Below are 17,908 nucleotides of genomic sequence, written 5' to 3' on the forward strand. Positions count from 1 at the left end.
GTATAAAATTAATTATAATAGTAAAATAAAATATATTAATTATAATATAATAAAATAATTTAGTAAAATAATATAATAAAATATGGTATGATAAAATAATTATAATGAAATAAAATTATAGTATATAAGATATATAATAAAATTATATGTATATATAGTACATATATTCTATATATAACATGGTATATATATATAGTATATACTATATATACTATTATATATAGCTCACTAATATTATATATTATATATATATAGAGAGAGAGTTCACTATTATTATATATAGTTCACTATTCACAGCTGTGATACTACAGCCATCATTCCTGTTGGAACTTCTTCAAATGAAATATGCTTTATCCTTACCAAGAAAATGAAAAACAATATGTTTTCTATTGTTTCAGATATGAGAGGGAATCCTTTGTGCTCAGCGGGCTGTTCTCGAACTGCCTGTCACTTCCCATTTCTTTCCACCTGTTACTCATCTGAGTTGGGGTATTAGAAACTCCATCCTATTCCAACCCAGTGTTCAGTTTATTCATCTTTTTTGAATTACAGACTTACCCAAAAATCTGCTATTTTCTTCCCAGGAAAAAAAGAAAGAAGGCACACACACAAATTGGTACAGCACTTTGCATGCAATTTTTGGACGTTCCTAGATCTCTTAACACCAACCAAGGTGTCCCATCTGGAGACCTCAGGTAAGGAACTCCCGCCCCGGACCAATCCCTTGACAAAGGCAAGGATGAACTGATAGTGTGGCATGTGTATGAGATGCAAAATCTCTAAAGTATTACATAGTGCACAGGAAGCTTTATCTAAGGCAACATTTTTAAGGCAAAAAAGAATTATTAAAGTGAAAAAAAGATATTTAGAAACCTAATTCTCAATAACAGTGCCTTTGTTGAATTCTGACTTGAATCAGTGTTACAGAGGAAGATCTGGGAAAATCATGCAAGTCACTATGAGAAAAAATTCATTTTATACCTGGTGTTTTAGTGACATATCTTTTTTCCAAATAGATGGAGGGTTTAAAGAATTCCTCTTGCTGATCATACTGTTTATTTTCAGAGTAAAGTATCAAGTAAATAGATAAATAAGTCACACTTAAAAGAAATTTTACATTTACCAAGATCACCAAGATACAAATATATTAAAAATAGACCTTGTCTTTGATGTTTATTTCACATTATCTAAGTACATTCAGTTATGCAAATTTACATTTTTATGTCACATCTTTGCGTTCCTGATATACATACATATAACAGGACAAAGAACACATTTGCAAGATTCAGCCTGGAAAGCCCTGCTCCGGGCAAACAAGATTCTCAGCTGCCTCATTCTTTCTGCAGGTGTACAAATATAATTCCAAATAACTGAAGTAAAACATCAAAATTGGTAAGAGAAAAAAGTGACTAAATTTTCATGCCCCCTGAGGATATCTGTACTTGATTTTTTCATCAATGGTCTTCTAATTACTGAATTACAAGTCAATAGGTAACATTTCTTTCTTCGGGAGCTCCTTAAACTATTTCAGGAATCTTAGGTATTTGGGGTTCTCCTAATCCACAGGCGGTTGACACTAGCTGCACATCAGTGATGCTTAAATGTTGGCATTCTTGTGCTGTGTATTCACCTAAGATATTTTTTAAAGTGGTAGTCAATATCCTTATTCTTCTTTTGTGAATATACCTTGCCAGGCTAGAAAATGAGCAATTATTTCTTCAATTAGGCAAAGAAAAAGGACAGGTCAGTTCAATACAGTACTAATTTTAAAGGAAACAATCACATTGAATTAAAGACCTTAACATTTTAGTTATCATGTTATAAAATTCAAAAATACCTAAATCACATTATGATACTAGATGCCTGCATGTTCATTCTGTTCAATGTTGCCCACGAGATCTTTTGTGTCACTAGTTCCTGGACTCGATCTGCTGTTAAAATAGAGAGTGTTTTCAAAAGTGTTTTCTTGAGGTAAGTGCACATGTCTTTTCTTATGAAAGAAATATGCAGCGAGGCCAGCACCCGTTATGATTAGGAGGACCACCATCACCACGACTCCTGCCACGCTGGAAGACGGCTTGAAAGGGTCCATCTTCCTTGGGTCAGCTAGAAATAAATAAAACCATGAGGATAAAGGTGGAGGGAGGCAAAAGGTAGAACACTATGGAGAAGAGTACAACTTTCTTTTTTGAAAGGCTAAAATGCATCACTGTCCTTTCATGTCCAATATTCATTGACATTTGTCAGATAGAAATGCAGGGCATGAAAACAAGTCCATGTAAAGGATTATTTTCAATATTAAGATTATTATACAGCTGCAGGAATATTTCATCTATCAATGTTTGTTTTGTTTTTTAAAGTTTTATTGACTTGAGAGAGAGAGTGAGTGTGAGCGAGAGTAGGGGGGGAAAGGGCAGAGAGAATCTCAAACAGACTTTGCACAGAGCACGGAGCCCTGCACAGGGCTCGATCCCACAACTCACGAGATCACAATCCAAACCAAAACCAGGAGTCAGATGCTCAACCAACTGAGCCACCCAGGCACCCCAATTAATCAATGTTTTAAAATATTTACACCTGTTTCAAAACAATTTAAGGCTGTTCACAAATACATCATATGAAGATAAAGAGAATAGTAATTATGATGATTTTTTTAAAAATGCAAGGGAGAAAATTAGGGAAAAGAGAAAACAAGAGTAGTGGGAATCTGAGCTCATGAGTATAACTAGTTAACAAACAGCACCCAGAGGTTAATAAAGAGGTTGAAGACAAACCATAAATCATACTTTGAGTTTTTTTAGCTGCCAACAAAATTGGTGAAATAAGATCAGTTACCTGATTCAAGTTGTCTATAAAAAAAAATTTAAGCTATTGCTTTTAAAAAAGGTAAAAAACCCACAAGGATTCCTGAGAGAAATCTCTCTCGGGGTTTTCACAAGGCACCTCTGTAATGCAGCAATGTCTTCAATAATATCTATGGTAAAAACACCAATCCAGTGCTTGATTTGGCCCCACATATACTAAAAACACCAACCTGACTCTAAGGTCTGCTTTCCTAGAGCATCATTCAAGCAAGACTGATGACGCAATGGCAAAGGCTAAAGTAGCCCAAGCAATTCTACTGAGCGTACAGGGGGTGTAGGAAGGGATCATTATGGTTTTTTAAATGAGCAAACCATATTGATATATTACTAACAGAGAACTTAAAATTTCATATTGGTCTTACCTTTTGTTGCAATTAATGTGTGAGTAGGCTCAGCATCAATAACTGTGAAATAAAAAAATAATTAAATACTTACAAAAACCCATAATAATTGCATGCAGATAGTGACTATTATGTGGTTCACAAATACATGAAATCCTCCATATTTGGTTCATGATGGATGGTATGATATATATGTATAGATAATAGATGATACATAAATAGAATCTACGAGACATATATACATATATATGTATCATCTATCTATCCATCCGTCCATCTGTCCATCCATCCATCCATGCATGCTGCATCAGAATCCTAGAGCTATAGGAGTTTAAATACAATGAAAATTCTGAAAATATAATCCACTGAGTTGCATTTGACCCACTGATACTGACCCTCAAAATTTATCCAATCTATCCAAAAATAATGTATTCTAATCTAGCTGTTTTTGAAGCCTAAAGTACCATAAGGCATTGGGATGAAAAGTAAAATAAGATTCTAACTCTGCACCAAAGTGTCTCAAACAGAGTTTTAAAAGCCTGAAGAACTACACAATTCCAAAATAATAAAATCTACTGAGGATAGACTCTTAATTTATCTAACTCACTTATTTAAATCTATTATCTAATTAATAATTTCATCTTTTGGGAAGGATACTGTGTGAAGTGGAATGGCATAAAAATAGTCTTAACGTCTAGACAGTACCACATCACGGGTATGTAACACTATTAATTCCCCCAATCCCTGTCCTTACATGGTCTGCCACCTAATCTCAGAAGGAGATTTAATTGGTCTTACATGATTTATTCTATACTAAGTTCTGATTCCTCTGCAGAACCCTAATCCCTTCTGGTTTAGTGGAGATGACTATTTTAACCCCTTTTCCTTTTATGCTGTAAGACTTTTAAGCTGGTTCTCCAAACTGCCTGGAACTCCACAGTCTATATGCATGGGCATCCCCTCCCAAATGTACTGATAGACCAAAATCATTACATCAGCTAAGAAGACAGAGTATGCTCACTTGGAGCTGCAGCCAACAGCTGATCACTAGGGCAGATTGGATTTTTCACTTACAAAAGGGGAAAGTTTGCAAAAGACCTATAATCGTATTATAATCCCACACATGACCCCCTAATATCTGAAAGAAATGCTGGCCTGTGAACATGTGTACTGCAAGGAAAATTCTTACTGACTTTTTGGTCTTTTACAAATATATCCTTTGTAGGAAGAACAGTGAATGTTATTCCAAAATCCAGAAGATGCAGACAAAGCCACACAATCATTTCGTTCACCAGAGGGATCTCCTGTGTTCCAGTTGACAAAGGAGACTGGATTGTTGTTTATCCAAAGCCACATTCCTGATGATCAAATAAAGTCAATAAACACAGAAGTTAAAAGCCACTCTAAAATAAATTCAGCCTATTCATGCAAAATTTCTATGCATCTTGTATCATATTATAATCAATAGTTGTTTACAACTAGACTTTTAGTATGCAAGAGCATAATAATGACCAGTTGCTACAGAGAAAACAACAAAAAAGAATATGTTTCTCACATAGCTTTAGTTGAAAATGTATTCCCACTTAGAACAAATAGATATGCTTTATCCTTCCCTAATTTTTTTTTCTGGCAAAAGATAGAAACTATTTTTTCAAGCTTCTTAAACTACCTTAGCTATGGAAAACACTCTTTTAACCAACAACTTTCAAGATAGCGTAACATGTGAGTCATTTAAAATTTCAGTTCTTATTTTTTTTTTTTAATTTTTTATTTATTTATGATAGTCACAGAGAGAGAGCGCGGCAGAGACACAGGCAGAGGGAGAAGCAGGCTCCATGCACCAGGAGCCTGATGTGGGATTCGATCCCGGGTCTCCAGGATCACGCCCTGGGCCAAAGGCAGGCGCCAAACCGCTGCGCCACCCAGGGATCCCTCAGTTCTTATTTTAAATGAAAATATAAGTTTGAATTTTCAAACTCTTCACAAATCAATCATTATTTAAGGCAAGACTTTCTGGAACAGAAAACTGTTTTGCACAGAACATTTTGAAATATTTGTTACTAAATTATTGTTCTGCAAAGTCACCTTCAACATTTCTGAACAATCCTATCCAAAAGTTGGTTTTGCTTTGAAGTGGCTCTACTCGATAGGACAGAAAACTTGATTCAGCAGCACTTTCAATGGAAGCCAAAGAGGAACCTGTAAAGTATAAAAAAAACAATGTGATGGAACTGCATTTAAGGAACGAAAAATATTTTTATAAGGACAGTATTGATAGTAACTAGAGCAACAAAAATCACCCCAACATCTCCACTTAAGGGGAAGGATTTCAAAGAGTGGACATTTGACTTCTCAAAATTTCAGTTTCCCTTCTGAAAATCTGATTTTCAGGGTGTGCCTGGCTGGCTCGGTTGGTTGTCTGACCCGTGGCTGCAGCTCAGGTCATGATCTCAGGGTCGTGAGATTGAGCCCTGCACTGGGCTCCACGCTGCATATGGAGCCTGCTTAAGATTCTCTCTTAAAAAAAATGTTTTTTTTTTAAGCATAATTTTTGTACAAGCATTGAATGAGTTGTGGCAGGATATGCAAAGACCAGTAGGACAATGTGTCTTTTCTTTTTTTTTTCTTTCTGAAAACTGTTTTAATGTTTCATAGGCACTTCAAGCTCCACATGTACAAAAGGAAATGCATAACATTTTTGTCTAGAAATCTTATTTCTCTGTAGCTGTTTGCATGTTAGCGAGCAGCAGCATCTTCCCACTTGCTCAAGCCTGAACGTGAGAGTCATTCTTGATTTCCACCTTTTCTGTTGCCTGTGCCTAAATTCTGTTGATTTTACTATTTAAATATTTGTCACATCTGCCTGCTTCTCTTTGTTTCTATTACTTCTACCTTAAGAATGGCCACTAGCATCTCATACTCAAATTATGGCCAGGACTTTTGGGGTAGACATAATCTAAGATGGCTCACTTTGATCCTTGCCTCCTAATATTTACACATTTATGTAACATGCCTCCTCTTGAGTGTGGGTTTGGGTATAGTGACAGGTGTGTGAGTGATTTCTTTTATTTGAATATATCTGACACACAATGTTTCATTAGCTTCAGGCATACAACTTAGTGACAAGTTTACACATTAATTACGCTATGTTCACCACAAGTGTAGTTCCCATCTGTCCCATCACATCACTATTATAATACCACTGCATTCCTTATGCTCTGCTTTTATTTCCTTTACTTCCTCATTCCATAACTGGAAGCCTGTATCTCTCCCTTCCCCCACCTCACCCACTTTGCCCAAACCTCTACATCCCCTTCCCTTTGGCAACCATCAGTTTGTTCTTTGTATGTAGAGATCTGATTTTGAGTTTTGTTTGTTTATTCTTTTTTATATTCTATTTATGAGTGGACTCATACGGTATTTTTAGGCTTATTTCACTTGCAAAATACCCTCTAGGCTACGCATGTTCTCTCAGAAAAAGCACAAACTTATCCTTTTTATGGCTGTGTAATATTCCATGTTTTCCTTATCCATTCATCTACTGATGTACCCTTAGTTGCTTCCATGTCTTAGCTATTATAAATAATGCTGCCATAAACAGTGGGGTGTGTATATCTTTTTGAGATGGTGTTTTTGTTTTCTCTGGGTAAATACCCAATAGTGGAATTATTAGATAATATGATAGTTCTATTTTTAATTTTTGATACATTTCCATACTGTTTTCCATGGTGGCTGTATCAATTTACATTCCCACTAACAGTGCATTAGGGTTGCTTTTTGGCAACACCTTGCCAACACTTATTATTTATTTTCTTTTTTGATTTTAGCCATTCTGACAGGTGTGAGGTGATACCTCATTGTGGCTTTGATTTTTATTTCCCCAATAGTTAGTGATGTTAAGCATCTTTTCACATGTCTGTTGGCCATTTGGATGTCTTCTTTGGAAAAATGTCTATTCAGGTCATCACAGAGTATGTCCTAACAAGGTTATGTTATCTACACTATACTATCAGGAGATAGATGGATGTATTACAAGAGAAAATAAATACAATATGTAATTGACATGTCAAATAAGGAGATTTGTTTTAGGTGGAACAACTAAAGGGGAACATGGAGAAAACAGAATTTAAGATATTAAGAAGCATAGGATTTCAAGTGGAAAGAATAAAAAATAATTCCAAGAAGAGAAGGAATAAGAGAAGAGACAGAGAGAGGGGAGAATAGAGCTTCTTTAAGAACATGGCATACAGATACATGGATTCCTCCATATCTGTTTTATGATGATATGATACAGACAAATGATGGAAAGATAGATCTGACTATTGCAAGGAACTTAGAGTGTTAAGAGATGTCTGTTTGGCTGGACTAATCTGGTTAACAGGTGAAAAAGGCTTGAGTTAGGCCTCATTGTAGATGGAAAGAGATTGGTATTCAGGGTAGTGATAAAGAACACTTAGTTTTTTTTTAGGCAGCAGAATTAATTATTAATCCTGTTGTTAGGTATAGGACCGTACAGAGTAAAAAGAGAGAGGAAAACTGAAAGCCTGGTTAGATTACTATGGCATCAACATCTCACATTACATTAGGGTTGACTCAGTGTCAGCATTAGAGTTTATAGTAAAATATATAGCTTTATAATAATAACAACTAATATATTTTAAGCACTTCATGCCAGACATTTCACATTGGGCTTTACAAGAATGATCTCACTAGGAATTTACAACCACCTTTTTAAATGAACGCTACTGTTACCCTACTTTATAGATAAGGAATGAAAATTACAGAAGGTAAGTAATTGGTCAAGATCCCAATGATAGGGGATCCCTGGGTGGCGCAGCGGTTTGGCGCCTGCCTTTGGCCCAGGGCGCGATCCTGGAGACCTGGGATCGAATCCCACATCGGGCTCCCGGTGCATGGAGCCTGCTTCTCCCTCTGCCTATGTCTCTGCCTCTCTCTCTCTCTCTCTCTCTGTGACTATCATAAATAAATTTAAAAAATTAAAAAAAAAAAAAAAAAAAGATCCCAATGATAGTAGTGAGCTGAGTCATAGCATGATCCAGGCATTCTGAATCTCAAACCCTACACTTAACCATGTGCCTGCATCCCATGTTACTGCGTCCTGGTTGATCCTCTTGATTATTGCTTTTATTGTATAATTTTATGTTCCATTGTTTAATATATTTCAGAGATAATAATCATTTCAAAATATCTGTGACATGCTTTGATATATGAGAATCATTTATTTTATTTACAGGAAAACATAGTCACCTAAAATTGAAAAAAAATGTTTCCCATATTCATTGCAAGTTTTTTTAAAAAAAACACTTAGCAACATGAAGGAAAAAAAAATTTAATTAAAAAGTTCCAAAGCAGACTTCGGTGACACCATAAAGAATGGCAGAGTAACTATCCATCAAAATCCTCTCCTCTACAAAAGTGGTAAGAACCCTGAAAAATTTCAGACCCCTAAAAATTAAGCAACAGTTGTAACAATACAGGAGGTATTTATATAAAAAATATTCAATCTTTGGATGAAGTGTGAGATTCATGGTGTTTAACTTGTTCTAATTTCATTGCCTTATCTTCAGGTTTCTGTTTACCTTAAAAACAATTGGCACCCAAATCACAGTGAAAACCAGCAGCCCAGAAGCCATTGGAATAGTCAGAATGGGGTTGGAACATTTTCAAAGTCTCAATTCAAAAAATTTCCATTATTTTATCTCTCTGACAGTTCTGTGGAAAGTCTCACTTGCAGAGCTTGGCTTTGCTTGTCCTAATTCAAAACCCAACAGCGTAAACAGCCTTCTTCCTGAGGGAATTTTTCAAAAACTATCAGTGGCAACTGTCTAACATCATAGACACCTGAGGCAGGGATCACAGTTGAGGAAAAGAGGATAACAAAGAATAAAAGCATAAAAGGAAAAATGGGAATAAAATGACCATATTGAGCTCCAAAAAACTTTGATCCATTCTAGGGAATCTAGAAGGCCACAGACATGCACTAGAGTGTGTACACACCCAGGACTACATGCCTGCTTATGAAAAATTTGAGGGATTCCCAAGCTCTCACCCCTGGCTGACCTTGAGGGTCTGCACAAACAGGAAGTGAGGACTAAGACAGAGTTGTAAGCTAGCTGAATGAGTGTAGAAGGCAGTATTTTCAGGCAGAGTCCCTTAGGAAAATCTGGGAAACATATCGGTTTTAAGAATTTAAGAAATCTGTTCCCAATCATTAGCTGACCACTAAACTAGCTAAGCAGTGACTACAGTGACTACCCATGAAAAAGAATACAATCTTTACAGAATTAATGATAGAAAATCACTAAACCAGAAAAAAAAAAGAAAACAGCAACAACAGCATACTCTGGAATGGAAAGAATCTCATCTCCAGAGTTGCCCATATTATTTAAAATGTCTAGTTTTCAACAAAAAATTACAGGAAATGCAAAAAAAAAACCCCAAAAAACAAAAAACAAAAAACAAAAAACCCAAGAAATTATGGGCCATACCCAAGGAAAAAAGCAGTCAATATCAACGGTTTCTGAGAAAGCCACACCTTCAGTTTACCAAAGACTGAATCAGCTATGTTAAAGAAATGAAGGAAAATGTGTAAAAAATGAACAAAAAAGTATGAGATAATGTCTCACCAAATGGAATATTAAGAGAGAGAGAGATAGAAATTATTTCTTAAAATTCAGGAGATGAAAATTATAACAATTGAAAGGAAAATTTACTAGAGTAGCCTAACAGCAGCTTTGGTTAAGCAAAAGAAATAACCAAAAACCATGGAAATAGGTAAATTGAAATTATCCAGTCTGAATGATGGGGGAAAAAAAGAAAAACTTACAGAGCCTCAAAGATTTGTGGGACATAATCAGGTGTATCAAAATATACATAATGGGTGTCTGAGAAGGAGAAGAAAAAGAAAGAAGCAAAAAGAATACTTGAAGAAATAATGGCCAAAAATTCTGAAATTTGATGAAAACCATTAATGCATACATCTAGGAAATTCCACATCTATTTAAGCTCCAAGTGGGATAATTGCAAGGAAATTCATATTGCAAACTGTCAAGATAGAGATTCTTAAAATCAGCAAGAGAGAAGTGACTCATTGTGCACAAGAGATCCTCAAAAAAAACTGGCACTGATTCCTCAACAGAAACCATGGAGGCTAGAGGGCGATGCATAAGATACTCAAAAGGCTGAAAGGAAACAATTATTGACCAACAACTTTCTATCCAGCAAAACTATCCTTCAAAAATGAGGGGAAAATTAAGACATTTCCAGATACAAAAAAAAAATGGAGAGAAATTATCACATGGAGAGAAATTATCATGAGCAGATTTACTCTACAAGAAATACTAAAGAGAGTTCTTAAGGCTGAAATGAGAAGATACTTGACAGAAACTCAAATCCACATGAAGATATAAAAAGCACTAGTAAAGGCACCTATGTAAGTAAGAATATGACATATTAATTTATTTATTGTTTATAACTCATTTTTAAAATCTTACATGATATAAAGACAACTACATAAAGTTAATAATTATAAATCTGTATTGATGGGCATACAATATATAAAATACGTTTGTATGACAATAGTAACAAAGCATTGTGGAGGGAATAGACTTATATAAGTGCAAAAATTTTATGTATTATTAAAATTACATTTATATTAATCTGAACTAGATTGTTGCATATTCAAGTGGTAATTATCAGCCCCAGGTCCACCATTAAGGAAATAAACTATATATATAGTAAATAATTAATAAGAAAATTTAAATGGTATACTAAAGAGCATGAAAATAGAGAAATGCTGGCAAAAGGGTAAAATGTTTCACTTATAAGATAAATAAAGTTTTGGGATAGAAATGGATAACATAGTGACTACAGCTAATAATGCTGTATTGTATAATTGAGATTTACCAAGAGAGTAGAAGTTAACTGTTCTTACCAGGAAAGAAAAAAAAAAGTAAATATGTGATATGATGGATGTGTTAATTAACTTGATGGTGACAATCCCCTCACAATATACACCTATATCAAATCATCATGTTGTAATGATGTAAATCATCATGTTGTACACTAAATATGTGATATGATGGATATGTTAATTAACTTGATGGTGATAATCCCTTCACAATGTACACCTGTATCAAATCATGTTGTAAATGATATAAACATCATGCTGTACACCTTAAATGTCTCATAATTTAATATATTAATTATACCTCAATAAAGCTAAAGAAAAAAAAAACCTAATAGGAAAAAAAACAAAATCCAAGGTTAACTTTTGAATGAATTCTAGGAAATGAGAATAAAGCTCTTGTATGAATATATATATATCACTATTGGATAAAGAACAATGACATACAACATAATCAAAATTTAAAAAAGAATAATTCAACAGTTTTTCAAAAAGTAGGATTTAATTAAGTATTTTTAAATGCAATCTGAAAAATTAATTTTAACATTTTTATTTTGAGAGGAAAATTATCCATCTCTGTCATGTCTTTTTGAGTTTTGTTTTGTCTTTCTTCACATATAAAATAATCAGAACTAAAGGCTTTTCTATTAATGGTAAAGCAAATGACTCTTAGGCATTTGTCGAACCTGAGCTTATAGTGATAAGAGCTGACCACAACACTCTACAACTGAGAATGACAATCCCAACAATTGAGAATATTAGGACAGAAAGTAAGGAAGACTTATCCAGCAGATGATTACTTTCTACTGTAATTCTTTAAAATTTTGAGTCCATGATGTTATAAATTATATTTGTGTGGGACATGATGTTGACTATTCATTCTGTTATAAAATACAGAGAAAAATAAACAGGTATTTTTGCATTCCATATGATTTAAATGTACAGTGTTGTTCATATCATGGTAGTCCAGAATAGGTGATTATGGGATTTTTTAGAGTAAATGTGACACTTACCCATTCGGAGGCATTCCAGAGACGCTTGACCCCAGTTTCTTGTAAATGAAGATTCAATATAGTAGCAGTGACCGTGGAAAGGAATCCATGCTGTGTGCTCGGACTCTGGGCATCTGCCAGGCAGTTGTGGGGGTTCAGTGGCAGGGATTTCTGTTAATAAAATGACATTTATAATAAAATAAAACCTGAGGTTTCTATATTAGCAGCTAAGAAAAATTTCATCGCCAATCATTATTTGTAAAAAGTTCTAATGGTAATCATTTGGATCTGCCATTTTTTGTTATTGGGTGTTCTTTTTACTTTATCTTTTTGTTTTCATTTTAAATATATTTCAATAGACTGTATTCTGGTAGAGTAGAAATCACAGTCATAATGAAGAAGGCAGATCTATAAATACTTACAAAGATGTTACGTTTCTTAAAAAGTCACCTAAATATAATTTGCAAAGCGTGTCCCCCTTCAAGACACTCTTTTCTGGAACCCTAACCCCTATTAATGCTTGTTAGCTATGACTGATGTCTGTGATATAACGAAATGTGACCATGAAAATTCTAGAACTTTATCCCTGTCCACTTCTAAGACTGTATTCTAAGAAAGCTAAAGCCATAAATCACTGATTCTGTTTAATCTATATGGATTCTGATAAAACTATTTTGATATAGTTGTGCTGTCAACATAAAAAGTCATCATAATTTCCTGACAAATCTGACATCAGAGATTCAGAGGATAATCTCAACAATAAAAATTCAAAAATCTACAAAGTGCAAAGAAACCCTAGCAATGAAGAAAATTTTCGACCTCCATTATTTGCCTCTTTATATATTTGTTTATTACCAAATCAGCCTTTCATTAGGTGAAGGGATATGTTCTGTTATCTTACTCTTAAGATACCTAAGACATGTTACGGTTTAATAATGTCAATAATGGTGTATATTAGCTCATTGAGAAAATATCAGATCCCTTGATTGGCTTTGTGTATTTGATTACCATCTGATCTTTTGCAGAGAAAATAAAAACTTTCATTGCAATACGCTGTCTTCCAGTGACCATCAATATCCAGATAAACACATGCTGATTTCAATTTGGGCTCATCAGCAGCCCAATTGGTGTATCTCATCCTCCATTTATCTGTCCAAGCATACTCATTATTGGTCTGCAAAGACAAAAAAAAAAAATTAACATGGAGTCTTGTTTATTTAGAAAACACCAAAAGAACCAAGTGAGGAGTAGAAGTATATTTAAGACTGTGATTTGACAAATCTTCAACATTTGAGAACAAAAAGGACATTATAAATCATTTCTACCAACTTAAATTCAGTTTAATGTCACCTTTCTTTTATAAAGACCCTTGGACTTCTCCATAAAGACATCCTTGAAAGATAATTTGTAAAACATAGACTTAAAAAAACCCTTATGCTGGGGCAGCTGGGTAGCTCAGTGGTTGAGTGTCTGCCTTTGGCTCGGGTCGTGGTCCTGGGGTCCTGGAATTGAGTCTCACATCAGGCTCCTCATGGGAGCCAGCTTCTCCCTCTGCCTATGTCTCTGCTTCTCTCTCTGTCTCTCTCATGAATAAATAAAATCTTATAAAAAATAAAAATAATTATAAATGTCGGTATAGTGGAAATGTTGTTTAATCATTCTAAAAATAAATAAAAGCCTATTTCAAACTCATGAGAGAATTGTGACCATGCCTATAAGAAGAAAATGAGTGAACTATCAAGCAAATTAATTACTAAAATTAGAGTCAACATAGACATAAAAATGTCCTGCCTAAGCTTAATCACAGAAATAATTATGGAACTACTTACTTTTAAATATTCAGTTCCCTACTTAGGAAGTTCTCTGCCCATAAAGTGTACATTTTGATCTCTGTAGCACAGCATTAGAAGCTCTATCAAATCTGACATCAACCTACTTTCCAGTTTTATCTCCTTCTGTCCATTTCTCTCATCTTAGTACTCCTTATGTTCCACCATCCCAGACCGTATCTATAAAGTCCACTTTCCCTAAGAAGCCTTCTTGGCCCTCTTTTCTGACTCAACCAATCCCTTTCCTCTCCTCTTTAAGCACTTTTATAGACTTCTCTTCAACCTTTCTGATCTTGTCTCTCTTAGTTACTTGTAGAAATCTCTATTTCTTCTACTAGGAAGTTTGCTGGCTGACTAGATAAGTGGATGGAGGATGGATGGGTCACAGACCATCAGAGAAGGCTCATTTTAAGAATATTTTGGCAACTCCATCACCACTCTTAGTTCTGTGACCCCACCCCCACCCCAGTTCTCTGCTAACCTGCCTTTTTCTTTTATGGAACACAGAGAATTGACTGCAGTGAAATTCTTCACATAACTTTAGGACTGATAACTCTAGAATGGCTTGCCACAGAAAATAAAAAGTATCCTCATCATCTAGGAACTATGCCTCTGATCTGGTTTCTTAATTTCCATGGCACAGCTATAATTATGACACTAGAGAGAAACAAGTTAATAAAAAAGGCTTAGATGTAGAATCTAAGTTTAACATTCAAAAGCAGAATTAAAGTTAATATAAGTTATATAAATCTTAGTTTGATTTCTGACACATATCACTAGCTTGCTAGATCCTTGAAGGCATTGGATCCTGCAAGATTGGATCTAATTCACATTAGCATCACTCACATTGCCTGGCTCAGCGTCTTGCAGTTATATGTAAGACATAAATAAAGAAATAAAACTTATTTTAATTGATTAATACAATTAATTTAAATTTAAATACATTTTATAGTATATAATTTGATTTATTTAATAAATTGATTTAAATTAAGTTTATTTAAAATAGATTCATGTAAAAGATTTTATGTAAATATTCAACGGAATGAACAGAAAGAGAATCATGCTTAATCACAATTTATCAATCATGTCAAGTCACACATGTTTCCAGTATCTTACCAAGTTACTGTTCAGGGCGATCCACACAGGTTCATTAAATCTTTGCATTTGCATCCATACAAATGCATTGCTATAGGGATCTAGAATGCTAGCAATAAGGGAAGTGTGAAGCTTGCAATACTTCTCTGCTTCATGCCACTCTAACTTTAATCTCACGAGTGAATAATTACTTTCCCCATATTTAATAAAGCCATCTGTTGGAATTGTTGTTGGAGAATTAGGCAAGGAAGAGTCTGGAATAAAAGATTTGTTTTTATTAGCATTATCAATGAACATTACTTTGAGTGTTAATGGTACATTATATCTATTACCATATCTCATATATTATAAAAATAATAAGGGTAGCATAAATCTAAACCATCAGGTGGTAAAAATATTTCCATGAGTCATTTCATACCAAACACCAAAAAAAGCTCTGTTTTTTTAACCAGTATGTCTGGTTGAATGAAATAATTTCCAAACTGTATTTAGATCATTAATATAGATATGTAATCAAGTTTCTAAACTATATAAAAAAAAAAACCCCAAAAGGCTTGCAAATTCAATGAGATCTAGTATCTGAATGAAAGAAACAACACAGTTTAATTCCATCAATTAAAAATATCTATCATCCTGTCATTACTAATCTTTAGTTTTACCATCTTGGGCATATTTCAAGGTTATCAACCATCTTCTTCCCCCTCCTCCATCTGTTGCACCCAATGCATGAATTTGCATCTATTTGTATCTATTTGACTCAACCTGTTCATAAAGTACCTTGAAGAGACTGCTTTAAGTTCTGGCATGAGGCCAGATACCAGCCCTGGATTCATTCAACCTTTATTCCAGCATAAGTCTTTTCTCCTACTGATGATTGTCAATGCCTTTCATCCTGTACCCTCATATCTCAACCAAACTGACTCAGGGACCAGAGTCACTTTGACTTTCTGAACTCTTCCTCAGTCTTCTAGCATGGGTTTCTAAAGGCTGTTTGGGCCCACCCATTGTTTGTGACACTGTCAAGACCCCCCTCCAAAAAAAGACCTTCTTTCTGGGCCCCTTAATAGATGGCCTAGGGTGAGAGGTTAGCAAATGACAACCATAAGGTGAAATCTGTTGTCTGTTTTTGTAGCCAATGAGCCAAGAATGGCTGGACAAAAAAAAAAAAAAAAAAAAAAAAATTCAAAGAAGATTTTGTGACATGTCAACATTGTATGAAATTCAAATTTGTGTCCATAAATTGAGTTTTATTGGAACACAGCCACGGTCACTTATTTAATGTTGTCTGTGATTGCCTAGTATCACAGCAGAGTTGAGTAGTTGCAACAGAGAATGTACATTTACAGCCTAAAATATTTATAATGTGTCTCTCTACAAAAAAAAAAAAAAAAAAAAAAAAAAATTTGCCAATCCCTAGTCTAGGATTCTAGATGTCCTTGCCTACCAATTTTGTCTTGGCTAATTCTCAGACATGCTCCACTATATACGGACCTAATCTACCATCTGCCTTGTTCTGTCACTGTACAATGCCAAACCTGGTTTTGATTATGCCTAGTATGGTAATGACTTTATTTTGGCCGGGGCAGCTTCCCCTTTCTTTTGCTGTTGCTGCCACCTTGTGTTGGTAGAAGAATATCATTAAACCAAGAGACCCAGACCAGCACCCTTCCAATGGTACAGCCTGTAGAGACTGAATAACCACCATTTCCCAGCTTGGGGAGCTCTGAATTTGTCTTAATACCACTGGAAAATTTGGGGAGCACTAAAAATGGCAGAGGAGGCTTGACATAAAGCTTAAAAGTTTCTTGGAAGGCTATATGCAATTAGGAAACAGCTCATCTGTCCAATTTGCTTGTTTATTAAAACATTCATAAACCAATTATAATGAAAAACTAAACTAAAATACTGGGAGGTTTTTTTCAGGTGGTTTGATCATGGGTACTTTTTTCCTTCGTGCTTTTCTGCACTTTCAGAAATGTCAACAAAGAACAGGTGTTATATATTTTTTAAATGATGGGTTTTATATTCATTGATATGAGTAAAAACATGAATGAGTATGTGAATATGGTTACCAATATTTATTTTTTAATAAGTTTTGATGAGTGGCAAATTTCTATCACTTATTGTAAGAGAAAGATTTTCAAAAAGCTTGTAAGTCACTATTCAGTCCTGGAAGGATACTTCTTCCTTTCCTCAAAACAGAGGCACAGATGGCATGTTTGGCATTTCTGGTGGCCTGAGATTCTGGTGCCATAGGACATAGCATAGAGGGAGAAGCAACACGTCCTGTACATAAATTAATGAATTAATGAAATTAATTCTGAATTAATGAAAGTTTAGAATTTCTACAGTACTTTTTAACCATCCAAAAATATCTTGTGATTTCCACTCATTGTTATGAGTTGACTTAGTTCCCTGACTCCCACGAGAATATAGAAAAATCAGTTTGATGCAGAAGAACAAGTACCTTCCAATTCCCACTCTAAGAACTGTGCTCAGGATGAGAGAAGCCCACCCCACCCTACCTCCTCCTCTCTAAACCACCTTTTAATTTCTGGCTCTTTTTGTACAGGAAGACATTTGTATTCTTCTTTCACTGGAGGCTAAAGTACAAACATAATCTTGACTCAGTAACTATGCACATTTTCTGTTTTATTTTTCTGTAACTATAGGGCTTCCTAAGATACGAAAGAAACATAAATCAGATATCTAGGGATACAGAGTTGGCTTAGTCAGTAGAACATGCAATTCTTGATCTCTGGGTTGTGAATTCGAGCCCCGATGTTGGGTAGAGAGATGACCTAAAATCTTAAAAAAAAAAAAAAAGATATCTACATTTTTAAAGGCAGAGAGTACAGAA

General features: G+C 34.6%; 1 protein-coding gene across 3 annotated transcripts in view; it reads right to left on the reverse strand.

The window, feature by feature from the left end:
• Positions 1-1,147: 1,147 nt before the first annotated feature.
• The window catches only part of MRC1 (mannose receptor C-type 1), a 95,940-nt gene continuing 79,179 nt past the window's right edge, over positions 1,148-17,908 (reverse strand). For all 3 annotated transcript variants that reach the window (XM_077897042.1, XM_077897043.1, XM_077897041.1), the window contains 7 exons: positions 15,070-15,302; positions 13,133-13,298; positions 12,146-12,295; positions 5,291-5,404; positions 4,399-4,563; positions 3,227-3,268; positions 1,148-2,106 (listed from right to left, as the gene is read on the reverse strand). In XM_077897042.1, the coding sequence (XP_077753168.1) occupies positions 1,856-2,106; positions 3,227-3,268; positions 4,399-4,563; positions 5,291-5,404; positions 12,146-12,295; positions 13,133-13,298; positions 15,070-15,302 (1,121 nt within the window). In that variant the 3' untranslated portion in view covers positions 1,148-1,855. The remainder of the gene's footprint in view (positions 2,107-3,226; positions 3,269-4,398; positions 4,564-5,290; positions 5,405-12,145; positions 12,296-13,132; positions 13,299-15,069; positions 15,303-17,908) is intronic.

This window comes from Canis aureus, chromosome 5 (assembly GCF_053574225.1).
Source record: "Canis aureus isolate CA01 chromosome 5, VMU_Caureus_v.1.0, whole genome shotgun sequence".
Taxonomy (NCBI): domain Eukaryota; kingdom Metazoa; phylum Chordata; class Mammalia; order Carnivora; family Canidae; genus Canis; species Canis aureus.